Source organism: Grammomys surdaster, unplaced genomic scaffold (genome assembly GCF_004785775.1).
Source record: "Grammomys surdaster isolate TR1022 unplaced genomic scaffold, NIH_TR_1.0 222, whole genome shotgun sequence".
Classification (NCBI taxonomy): domain Eukaryota; kingdom Metazoa; phylum Chordata; class Mammalia; order Rodentia; family Muridae; genus Grammomys; species Grammomys surdaster.
In genome coordinates this window covers 1,818,097-1,831,561 of record NW_021604667.1, presented here as the reverse complement: position 1 = coordinate 1,831,561, position 13,465 = coordinate 1,818,097, and the positions used below count along the sequence as shown (strand labels likewise).

At 38.5% G+C, this 13,465-nt stretch overlaps 1 protein-coding gene across 1 annotated transcript in view; it reads right to left on the bottom strand.

The window, feature by feature from the left end:
• Window positions 1-13,465, bottom strand: part of Dock11 (dedicator of cytokinesis 11) — a 177,430-nt gene that overhangs the window by 35,464 nt on the left and 128,501 nt on the right. The window contains exons 36-40 of the mRNA XM_028773169.1: window positions 11,153-11,219; window positions 9,475-9,522; window positions 7,255-7,397; window positions 5,333-5,448; window positions 1,958-2,095 (exon numbers count right to left, since the gene is read on the bottom strand). Coding sequence (XP_028629002.1) covers window positions 1,958-2,095; window positions 5,333-5,448; window positions 7,255-7,397; window positions 9,475-9,522; window positions 11,153-11,219 — 512 coding nt within the window. The remainder of the gene's footprint in view (window positions 1-1,957; window positions 2,096-5,332; window positions 5,449-7,254; window positions 7,398-9,474; window positions 9,523-11,152; window positions 11,220-13,465) is intronic.

The window sequence follows — 13,465 nt, the reverse complement described above, 5'->3', positions numbered from 1 at the left end:
CCCTCCTCCTATTTACCCCTTTGTGCTTTACCAGGTATCTCTAAAGCTCTGGCTGGCCTGGAACTTGCTACACAGCCCAGGCTGGTTGTGAATTCACAAACATCTGCCTGCCTCTGCTTCTCAGCCAATGTGTAATTTTAGAGAGATTTACTTTCCCTTTTAATACACATTGTGTTACTTCCCTGCTCAAAACATTTGCATGCCTGCCTGTTTCCTAAAAGATGAAGTCTAGCTCTTAAGGTGATGACACACTGTTCTACTTGCCATTTATACTTTCAGTTCTATCTCCTAAGTCCATACTAACTCCTCCACCTACTACTACTCAAGGGAAACTTTGATAAGGTACAGCATGTATGCATCGTTATGTGTATGTTTTCATATATTGCACAATAAGCCCTTAGGATTACATGCAATAACTACCTACCTAGTAACTGTTAAATGAATATTTTCTAAATGTATTTCCATTCATTTATCCTGTCGTGCTCGTACAGAACTTACTTCTCCATAGATTCCTTTATTCTTAAACTATATTAAAGAATAGAAAACTTTTAAAGCTTCACATTTACCCAGTTTCTGTTTTATATACAATGAAAGGTAGGGCTTGTTTCTTTGATCATGTACTGGCTGCTTATGGTTCATTAACAAGACATTATATAAGACCCCAGGGTTCTAAAAGTTAGTTTCTGCTTTCAACGGACTTACATGCATTTTTTTAAAACAAGCAAGACTGGTGCTTCTTTAGTCCTCGTGGTGGTGTGTTAGTCTTATCATATGATAAGAAAGATAAAGAAAAATTGGTGAAGTTGGTGATTTTAAAATGACATTGGGGCTAGGAATGTGGAGTCCTGGGTTGAATCTTGAGAGAGAAAGAAGCTTCAGAGGAAGAGTGTACAGGTTAGTCTTTTGCCAATCTGACATACAAACTAGAATTATCTGAAAGAGGAAATCTTAGTTGAGAAAGTGCTTTCATAAGATCTGGCTGTACAGAGGGGTCAAGGGCACCCAAGAAAACCCATAGAATCAACTAACCTGAGTCCATAGGGGGTCACTGAAATTGAACTGTCAACCAGGGAATTTGCCTGAGACTGACCTAGGCCCTCTGCAGATATGTAACAGTTGTGTACCTTGATTTTCTGGTGGGACTCCTACCAGTGGGGATAGGAGCTGTCTCCGACTCTGTTGCCTGCCTTTAAAACCCTTTCCCCCTACTGGGCTTCCTCCTCTAGTGTTAATAGGAGAGGAAGTGCCTAGTCTTACTACAACTTGATATGCCATGGCTGGTTGATATTCATGGGACGCCTGCCCTTTTTTGAAGAGATACAGAAGCATACAGGAAGTGGCATGGAGAGGGGATTGGGGGAGGAACTTAGAGGAGAGGAGGGAGGGAAAACTGCAATAGGGATGTGAATAAAATAAAATAAAATAAATTAAGTCCAGCTGTAAGGCATTTTCTTAAGACGTGATTGATGAGGTAGAGCCCAAGCCATTGTGAGTGGAGCCATCCCTGGGTTGGTGGTCCTGGGTTCTACTATAAAGCAGGCTGAGCAAGCTGTGAGGAGCAATCCAGTAAGCAGCACCCTTCCACGCCTCTGCATCAGCTCCTATCTTCAGGATCCTGCCCTATTTGACTTCCTTTAATAATGAACAGCAATGTGGAAGTGTAAGCTGAATAAATCCTTCCTCCTCAACACGCTTTTTGATCATTGTGTTTTATTGCAGCAACAGAAATGCTAACTAGGACAGAGAGGGAGACCCCTGAAAAGGACCTACTGAATATGCGAAGGTATGATGGTAAAAGGGAAAGCTTGTTCTCATTTTATAGGATTATTTGCCTGCTCCTCTACACTGATTTTGCTATGGTGTGTTCGTATTTACAAAGGCTGAGGTAGATGTCAGCACAATGATTCCCAGTCCTCTATCTTCCCTTGAGCTCCTCGTACTTTCACGTCCTTCTTACCTTACTGATGAAAGATCTCAGTGAGGCAAAGACATGCTTCAGTGACACTTCAGATTGTCCATTTTTAAGAAAAGCAAGGTGAATATCAAATACTTTTTTCATTAGTGGGTTGTGACCATCATTATTTAAAAGTTGGCTCTATAAAACACGAATTAAAAACATTTTAGAAGCCTTTAGTTGTCCCCTCCTCCCCCCCCCCCACATATAAAAGAACTGATTCTACTACGTCATCAATATCTGCTTATGAAAATGCTGTTAAGACTTTGGAAGTTTTTACAATATTTTCAGTATTTTATTTGAGAATATTCATGTGATCTTCAACTTGAATGGGATATCTCAAAACACCATACAAGCTATATCTAGACTATTGAAACTCTAGCATTTAAAATAGCTAAACAGGGCCGGGCGGTGGTGGCGCATGCCTTTAATCCCAGCACTTGGGAGGCAGAGGCAGGCGGATTTCTGAGTTCGAGGCCAGCCTGGTCTACAGAGTGAGTTCCAGGACAGCCAGGGCTATACAGAGAAACCCTGTCTCGAAATACCAAAAAAAAAAAAAAAAAATAGCTAAACAGTTACTCTTTCAATAGAGAACATCAAAATTGAAAATGAGTATGGGAAAAAATATTTCACCTTCCATCCCTCCTCCCTTTCTGTCTTCTTCTTTTTCTTTTTTTTTCTTCTTCTTGAAATTCTCTCTCTGCAGCTCAGTGGGATCTAGAACTTGCTACATATAAAGGCCAGTCTGGCTCAAAGTCACAATCCTTTTGCTGGGATTATGCATATATCCAGTCACGACTGGCTGGGAGGAATTTTTTTTTTAACTTACACATTTGGAAATTTAAAAACAAATACAAGGCCACCGGCCTTTGTATTTCTCTGGGAGAGCAATAATCAGGAGAAATACCAAACCTTTTAAAAAGTCTATTATCTTATTTACTTTTAGAAATCTATTTTGTGTAAGATGTATTTATGCAGTGGTGACAAATTGAATCCTTCATAATACCTCATGATACCATGAGAACAGATACCGTAACTGACTGTTTAAATGCCTCTTGTAACTGGGCACTAAAAAAAACAGTAAACAGTACAGTTGTACAGAGATACCAGTTGGTTCATGAAATTTGCTTTCAAATAAATTACCAAGGGGCTACAGTGTATAGTTCAGTGGGAAAATGTCTGTCTGCTATGTGAAGGCCTCCCCGGGAGGTCCCAAGTTCAATTCCCAACACTGCAAAAAAAAAAAAAATTGGAAAAAAAAACAAAAAAGAAAAACAGCAGGGCTGGAGAGATGGCTCTGGGGGTAAAAGTGATTGGCATGAAAGAAAGCATGTGGAACTTAGTTCAAATTCCCACAAACCATGTAAAATCCATACACAGAAGCAGAAGCATCTGGAATCCTAGTGAGAGACAGGAGGCAGAGACAGAATTTCTGGATGCTTACGTGCCAGCCAGCCTGGAATACACAGTGGAAAAACAACAGAGACCTCGTGTCAAACAAGGCAAGTACTGATACCCAGTGAGATCCTTGACCTCCACACCTGGGCCTGCATTCATACACATGAATGCACATATTCATACGCAGCATACATATGTATACACACACACACAAACACACACACACACCTCGAATTATATAAAATCAAAACATTGGTTAACTTTTCTAGTTCTCCCTTTTTTGAGTCTCAAGAAACTAAGCAGGTTAGTTTCTGCCCACTACACAAAGCTAGACAAAACAGTTATAGGCCCACTGGTGGCCAGTACTTAGAACCATGGACTTCCATTATGATTGGCATAGCTATGACGTTTGATCCTGTCACCAACAAGCTGTGCAATGAGAACTTCCCTGAGAGCCTGAGGCTCCTTATTTTTAGGAGAATGATAAGTTTATATATGTAAGGCTGTTATGAGGATTAAAAGTTAATTCAGTATTTGTATTTAGGTTATGGGGATATAATCTGTGTTACCAAAATGCCATCAGTTTTAAGAGTACAATTCAGTTACTTTTACTAATTTGGCACCAGAACTGAACTATCACAATCCAACTTCAGAGCAGTTTTGTAACATCATAAAGATCACATGTCCTCTTCAGGCATTACCTCCCTTTATTACCCCAGCGTTCAAAAGAAAAGGGGAAGGTAACACAGTGACACAATATGTGCTTTGTATGCATGAGGATATGGTTCAATCCCTAGCACCAAAAATAATAAGTTAATATTTACAAAGTGCTTATGAGAGGACTTGACTTTTACTAAGAAATACACAAATAATCTATCAAATAAATAAAAGGTATCAGAAAAGCAGGGAGGAATGGAAGTCTAGTCATGAGACTCAGATGTCCTATCTACTGACAGGATGAAAAATAGATGTGTGTGTTATTTTAATTAAAACAAAACCTAATATTTTGTAAGATCACCTACTACAACTTATCAGTATGTTATTCGATTCTCCTTTATACAATGTTTTTGAGAAGCATTGGGGCATGTTTCCTTAGTCTATCTGGAAGCCTAAGGCAATTGATTATATTATGTAAGAAAGGGGAAAAGGCAAAACAAACAAATAAGCAAACAAATGAACAAAAGCAAAAACAGTCCCAAATTATGTGTAATTAAAGAGAAGCAGGAAGTGTGTTTCCCTCTTTTAGGTTCTAATATTATGCTATCTTACATTATGCTCACACAGATTTTACTTTCAAAGCACTCTCGCATCGACTGTTTTCTTTTACCCTTCTACCAAGCATGCAAGCTAACTGACTTTCTTTTACAAATCAAAAAAAAAAAAAAAAGATGATTTAGGTTGAGAGAAAAAACATCTGAGAAAAACTTGGACATTGTCCTTACAAGATATCTTGTTATAATGGGTATTTCGGCTAACTGATTCTCTCATGATTTCAAGTAAAAGTTAGTAGTTATTTTAATAAAAACATGAAAGAAAACACCCCCTCCCTTCTTTCCTTCCCCCACTTCTTTCTCCCCCAACCTCCTATCTTTGTCTCCAGAGCCTTTGCCGACCTGGAACTTATTATACAGATTAGGCTACCCTTCCTGCCTCTGTTGCCCAAGTGCTGATATTAGAGTCACATGTCACTATACCTGGCAGAAAACCGAATCTCAAGACAAATAATATAACACAACAGAATTTAAGAGGCATAGGGGGATTAAGGCCATTTTAGTAGGAACACTTCACTTTATGGATGACTGAGTTTCAGTGATTTCCCAAGGTTATACCATAGCTAGTCAAACTTGGCTTGTACCAGTGTTTTCTCACCGCCCCTGCCAGGTTATTTCAAACTGAACTATTGTGCCTCAAACTAGCTAGCTATTTCAGTTTTTTTTCTTTCTTGCAATTGACACAGGTTGATTTCAAACTCATCTTTACCTTGAAGCACTGAGTGAAAAAGGAGATGGTGTCTAGTACTGTCAGAGACACTTCAGTAGCAGTATTGCCTTCCAGAAGTGCCTGGTGGAAAATGTCTGCTTCCGTCGTTGCAGAACCTAAGGTAAGAGAAGCATATTAAACCATGCTCAACACAGATTTATGTTAACACCACCAAATAACTTCCTCCCAAAGCCACAGTAAGACAGTCTTGCCTTCTTAGAAGGATCTCACACCACCAGACCTAACGAGCTTCACTGCACTAATGCCTTACTGAGAGCCATGATCTGCCTTAATCACTTCTGGTAACCTTATTTTTTTTCCTGCAACATGTATTTAGCTGTACCCTTCTTTGGTGATATGATCTCAGTAATGAGCTATGGTGATGCAATTAGGAAATCATGTGGGAGGCATCTTCAGCTCTGATACTAACATGGGTGAAAAAATGACAAAGTCACACACATTCAGCATCCTACAGTCAGGTGTCTTCAATTCTGCCAGTGACAGGAGACTTATTTCTAAATTCCAGGCTATTTATGGGCCAATGGAAGCAGGTTTGTTGGACTTTACAACAAGTAGAAACTTTAAAAATTTGTGTCCTCACTGAGCCAACAACCAGGCAGCATACACCATTTGATAGGAGGCCCCCAACACATACAGCAGAGGACTGCCTGGTCTGGACTCAGAGAAGATGCACCTAACCCTCAAGAGACTGGAAGCCCCAGGAAGTGGAGAGGGCTGGTGGGGTGGGGGTTGGGGGGTGGGGACATCCTCTTGGAGACAAGAGGTTGGGAGGAGGTATGGGAGGAGGAACAGCCAGAGGGCAGACCATAAGGGGATAACGACTGGACTGTAAAAAAAAAGATTAATGGACAATAAAAAAAATTGCATCCTGAGTCTTTTAGCTCAAGGTCTATGTAAGACATTTATTATTATTATAATTGAGTTTCACAAAGCCAGTTTTCTTGGCCTCTTTTCCTGTGACCTTTGGATTCCTGCATGAAAATGAAAGTGTTCTTCCTCTGAGGTTTCTTTTTTTTTTTTAAATTAATATTTGCTGTCAGAGGGTACTTTCCCTTTATCTAATCCCCTAATGGCCCCAGTTAGGCAAGATTTCTCTTATCCTAGATGCCTTCTCAATGCTTTATCCTATTTAAATATATCTTCAGCAACTAAGATTTAGAGCTCATTATTATTATTTGGTGCTACTAGGGATTGAAAATAAGTTCTCATACATTCTAGGCAAGCATACACTCTAGCAGTGAGCTAGGTCCCCAGTATTTTATTTTTTAGCTTTTTATTGTATTAGAGAAGATGAAATTTGCTCAGGATGGCCTTGAACTTGTGAACTTTCTGCCTCACCCTCCTTTGTAGCTGGAATTACAGCCCTGAACTACTAAGCCCAGCTAGAGTTGATTCATTTCTGTAGTCAGCACAGGACATATATGTCATTAGTCATTATATGAACAATAGTAACTCTAATTGAATATTTTATATGCTATTTCATTAGGACATTAATACTTTCTATTAAAATTTAATGGAGCTAAAGAGATGGCTCACTAGTTAAGAACACTTATTGCTCTTCCAGAGGACCTGGATTCAAGTCCCAGCACCCACACTGTGATTCACACTCATCTGTAACTCCAGTTTTGGTGATCAAGCGCCCTCTTCTGGCCTTCACAGGTATCAGGCAAACATGGTGCACATACATAGATTCATGTTAAACATTAATAAACATTAAATAAAATAAATAAATCTTAAACAATTAAAATAAATTTTGACAGCCATACCACACACATACACTTGCACCCACATAATGCTCATGTCTATATACACACCACACATACATACACATTAAATTAAAAAGTAAAGATTAAATAGCATTACCAGACTACTTGATACGCCTCCGACCCAAGATTACTTACTGTGATTAAGTGTGAATGAGCTTTCTAAGCTGCTAAGATGCTGAAGCCGAGCCTGCATCACCCCTGATCTGTTCCGAATTGCTGGCATAGTTTGTGATTTTCTATCTATTCCAAAGTGTTTGGACAGCCAGGCATCATGCACCCTAAAATAAAAGTTTAAATCATTAACTGAAGTAAAGCCTGGCAGTGATGGTATATTCTTTTAATCCTGGTACTTGGGAGGCAGTAGCAGGTGGATCTCTGTGAGTTTGAGGCCAGTCTGTTCTAGATTGTGAGTTCCAGGACAGTCAGGGCTACATATTGAGACCCTGTCTCAAACCCCCACCAATAAAACAAAACAGAACAAACAAACAAACAAACAAACAAAATACAATAACAACAAAAACTGAAGTGCTCCAATAATATACATCATTGTTTTTTTCTTTTAAACTAAAATATGATTTTAGTTGATGTGTTTCCAGATAAATATAATATGCTGCTCAAAGATTCTATCAACTCTTGCTTGGATTAAATGAGGTATATTAGAAAGGATGAGCCATCTCTCCAGCCCCTAAATTGTACAACGTTTTAATGGGTCTTTAAAAGAGTGTATACTATTAGCTAACACATTTAGAAAGGGCCTTCTATCCTCAAAAACATTGGGGCTAAGTAGACAACACTCTAATAATATTCAGGGTTTTTGCAGGAAGTGAGGAAGGAGAAGCAAGAAGACAGATGCTGAAATGGGAAGGGGCTGGCATCAGATATTGAAGAATGAGTATCAATCCAGTTTCTTTCTGGATCACTTACAGCTGTGTCATGTGTAAACTTGGGAAGGAGAAGTTTGTCCTCTTCTAACCATGAGGTCAGAGTAACAAAATCTGCAATGCTAAGGTCTATGGTGCTAAAGATCAGAGCAGCTCACAGTCACAGGGAATGAAGGTAGACACTGGAACGTATTATCACTTGAGATTTATTACTAGGCTGTTCCAGAGATACAGCAATAAATCACATGCAAAGGCTTCAGTCTGTGGAACTCAGCTTGGCAGGGTGTGCTTACACGTCTTATAATCCCAGCCTTTGAGAAGCCGAGGCAAGATGAGAAGTTCAAGGTCCTCGTTGGAGACAGAGCAAGTTCAATGCAAACTGGGGCTCCATGAGATCCTGGGGCCAAAACCCAAACCCAAACAAAACAAAGAAAAGAAAGAAACTGCTATGGATTTTAACTTTTAAAAATAAACTATTTGGTGCTGGAGACATGGCTCAGTGGTTAAAGGTCCTTGCCACCATGCCTAACAACCTGACTCGGATCCCTGGGACATACATGGTGGAAGGAGAGAACTCATTCCACAAGCTGTCCTCTGACCTTAACACATTTGCCACAGCATGCACATGTCCAAACATGCACACAATTTTTTAAAAGACTATATTTGAATTCCTTTAATTAGCAGTTCTAATTCATACACACAGAGATACACTCATAATTGAACTAAGCAAGACTTTCTTTGCCTTTGGCCATTTGCCTTGAGATCTGAGACATTCCTGATTGTTTTTTTCTAGTGTTGGGGATTTAACCCGGGGCTTCACATATGCTATGAAAGTACTCAGCTGCTGAGCCATATTCCCAGAACAAATATATTTTCCGTCTTCTTTCCTTGTGTGTGTGTGTGTGTGTGTGTGTGTGTGTGTGTGTGTGTGGTGTGGTGTGGTGTGGTTTTGGGAATTGAATCCAGGGCCTTCTCCATGCTAAACAAATGTTCTATCACGGAGCTATGCCCTGGAGTCCCTCAAACATTTATTCATACAGATTTAAGAGGTAAAAGAATAAATAGATAATATATAAAGTGTGTCCTAATTACTGTTGAGGGTTTCTATTTACCTTAGTACTTGGGATGTTAACAGACTACAAGCAAAAGTGACACATTTTACAGCCACCTTTTGATATTCTGCCCACCCTTATATTTGGCCCTTAAGTCCTCCAGGAAACACAAATACCTGCTCAAAGTTTAGGGAGATCTCAGAAGGTAGAAACCTTCTCTATTACTCTAGTCATTACCTCTTTGAGAACATAGTATTTGTTCACATTAGTTTTAACTTGGAATTGGGATACGCTGAATAAATCACAGCTGCCTTCGCGTTAACCTAAAGTCAATAACTTAGGTTTTACATGCCACCGATGGGATTGCTCTTTGTTGGAAAAGAATGAAGAAATGGAATGCTGTGTAGTACCACAGGAATTACCTTGCTATGTTTCTTTTCCCCATATATCGGAAGTGAAACAAACATACTCTAGGAAGGAGAAAAACAACATATTAGTAATATACAGCTACATGGTGCAATTTGACAAGTAATAAGTAGAGGGTCAGATGTTCCATGATCAGTTTACTCAAATGATATTACAATAACATTCATTTCCACAGATAACTACTTATAGGCTTGCCACACCCTACCTTTCCACTTATATTTGCTATAGTTATACTAGCATTAAAAGTGCCCTGTCTTTAGATACAAATGTAATGATAGGTTAGAAAAAAATTGCCTATGTAAATCATGTTTTGTGCACTGTATCATACTATAGCAAAGGTCTCTAGTCGTTACTAAGACCAAATCATGTTCCTTAATTATAAAAAATAGAGGGAAATGTTGTATTTTGTACAGAGGTATTAAAATGTTCTATATTATTAATAATCATAAATACATAAAATAGGAAAAATAATATCTAAATCCGAATATGTTCATTATTTTCCAGCTTCACTAGCTGTCACAGTCTTGTTTCAGTTCCATGAAAAACAAGCTAATCTTTCCTCTCTCCTCCCATTCATCTTGTCTCTTTTCAAGCAAATTTTCACCATCACTTGTCTTCACTGGTAAATATTTCCCAGCATATTTGCAGTATTTACTACAGCTGGGGGTGATCATATAATTAAAAAGAGGACCATAAAAAAAAAGAGGACTTCAGGGAGGGTTAGTGAAAGGGAAAAAGGAACAAAATGGAATAGAAGACAGGTTATGTGGAAGGGGAAATGAGGCTAATGGAGAAATGGGGTCAGCGGGAGAGGGAAGGGTTTAAAGGATGGGGCAAGAGAGGATCCATAGAAATGATTTGCAAGAAGATGCTCTAATGAAAATCCCATTATTTTGTAATATAACTAAAAGTCTACGAAATACATATTCAGGAGAATCCCCTTGAAATCTTAACTGCTACTCAGCAGATATTTTCTATAATTTTTAAAAAAAAGTTGTATCAACTGGAAGTGTATTGGTTATCCTCTATGTATTTTATATGAGGATATCGATCCTATCTATAATGCAAATACATTATTTATGAAAAAATCTTACATTTCATCCTGTGCATAATTTTCCTTTTAGCTTTTGATGATGATAACATAGGAGCATAGCATATGCCACCTTTCATTCACCATAGTTGGTTTCTCTAATTGTTTTAAAATACAGGTAGATGCGTATTTCTATATAAATCCATACAGATACATCTGTCTGTTCCTAAAGTGAGTATTTAGAATTACTCAATTCTAAGACTTCAATGTCTATATTTTAGCTGTGCATTAACCCAGTATCTGGTTCAAAGGAATGGTACAAGCCAGCTGATACCATTCTAGTTTCCTAGTTTTTAAGGTCATAGTAATATTCCCACTCACCTGTAAGAGTCTATTACTAGATAAGAGTTTTTCTATGGGATCACAAGTATTCTACCTCCTTCCTTTTATCACTGGGTAAAGAATGCTAGACTCTAGCTTATTAAAAATAATTTAATTTTCTATAATAAAACAGAAAAAAAACCCAGTAATATCAAATTTCTTTCAACCAACTTTTTTTTCAAGTAAGTGGACTGTTTAGGAAAATATCTTTTTTTCTGATACTGGGATCAAACCTAATATTCTATATATGCTGGGAAACTTACTCTAGAAGTACGAGAATATTTATGAGCTCCTGGGGAGACACTTTATTCCAGTAAGTCAAGAGAGTATCTGAAAATAGGAGAAATAAAGTATTAGATCTGAGAACCAAGAGATATCACCACACACTTTATCCCTATATTTGCCTTCCCACTGCCCAACAGCCACACATTAGATCAATTTAAAGACAGGATGATATATATTCCAGGCTGACATTAAATTCCTATGTTGTTGTGTATGATTCCTAATCCTCCTGCCTCCACCTCAGAGTTCTGGGATTATAGGCTTGTACTACCAAGAGGGTCTTCTCCTTTCTTTCTTTAGGCAGGATTTTACAGAGGCCCAGGCTGATCTTAAACAGGTGCTCAGACTTTCTGCTTCCTGCCTTACCTCCTGAGTGCTAGCATTACAAAAGTATCTCATCACACTGCAGTCAAAAGAATACACATACATATATTTTGCATTGATTTCAAATGAATCATGTAATCTTTATTTCAGGTCCTAATCTTTTTATTTACTTTATAAATGTTTTTTTCAATGGTTAGTGGTAATATTCCTATCATAGCTGAGGAAATTTTTGTTTATCTTTTATACCCAAGGCTTAGCCAATTGAAAAATTTCACAAACAGTGGTAGGTTTATGGGCAGTTTTCTACACAGAGAGAGTCAGGTGCATTTATCTGCTACTAGAAGGGCTCTAATAACCAAAACATTTAAGAATTTAGAGAAAGAGATTATCATCTTCCATTTTCCTCCTTGGATAATAAGGCTGATGGTATATCTATGTGTCCTACTATTTCAGACTGTCTTAAACCTATCCATGTAAGTTTCTTTAACACATTTTTCATTGTTCCAATATACCTTTTATTATCTACCTACCTACCTACAGAGGTTTATTTTATTTGTTTTAGACAGGGGTCTCATAGACCAGGTTGACATTGAATTCCTTATCCTCTTGCCTCTACTTTCCAAGTGCTGAGATAAAGGATACATATCACTTTGCCTCAACTCTGGCTAAAAAAAAAAAAGTAAAAATAAAAAATAAATTAAGTTTTTGTCAGAATATAGCTTTCTTTTTTATACTCCTCTTATATTCCTAACAGTATTCGCTATCCTATTGTAAATGACAAAATCTTTTGTCATAAATTGTAGAAAAATTACTCTTTTCACACAAACAACAGCCTTAGGTAGACAAGGATTGAAGAAACAACACCAACTTTATGATTGAGTGAGGTAGGATGAAGGGGTTTTGATGTTCCTTCTCCCATTTTTTAACACATTTTTTTCTGATAGGTGGAATCAAACCTAATATTCTATATGTGCTGGGAAAGTGATCTATCACACAGCTATATTATCAGTTCTAAAAAAATAATTATCATGATTATATTTATTATTACATTTATTGTGCATGTTGGGAGCATGTTTAAATGAATACACCTGTAGAAGTTGGAGGACAACTTCTCTAAGTGCTCCATTTCCACATATGGGCCTCAGGGACTGGGACTGAACTCAGGTTACTAAGCAAATGTTTTTGCTGCTGCCAGGTATCCACGTGGCCCGGGTTGAAGACAGGGTCTAGATTGAAAATGTAGCCCAGATTGGCCTTAAACTTCCCATTCTTTTGCTTTTGCTTCTCGACTGTTGAAATTATAAAGCATTTTCTAAATTTTATGTTTAAGTCATGGTCTAGAGTCTCAGGAACTTGTAGAGATTTGCATCGAACCTAAGATCTTCTCATCTTGGACCCTTAGCATAGCCGGGATTACAGCATGCGTCACTGTCCTCACCTTATTCCAAAGTTTTTTTTTTTGTTTTAAATCAAGCCATGAATATCAACAGTTTCCAATGATCCTAAATTATTAATCATTCATAATCAAAATGTTTTTGATATGATTTGTTCTAAAATATCTTTTGTTCTAAAAGATTAAGCCAATGGGAATTTCTTTCCTTCCCGCATCCCGCCTGGCCTCTTGGTAGCTTCCCGGAGGTGGGGCAGGGGGCGGGGCAGGGGGCGGGGCAGGCAAGGGTGCGCATGCGTGCCTCCTCAGCATTCTCGGGCATTCCCGCCTGGCCTCAGAGGGCGGCAGCGCCATCTTAGGCGGCGGTGGTGGGTTTTTGTTGTCCTCAAGCGTTGGCATTTTTGTTTCGTTTTTTTCAGCAAAAAGCGTTTGGTTTCTTTCTAGAGAAAAAGAAACCGGCCTTTCTGTTCATCCTCCTCCGCACCTGCTCTGCTGGACTGCGTCTTAAGGCAGGTCTGTAAAGGGGTGGGCGGGTGAGGCCGGCGAGGCCTGTGAGGCCGGCGAGGCCTGTGAGGCCGGC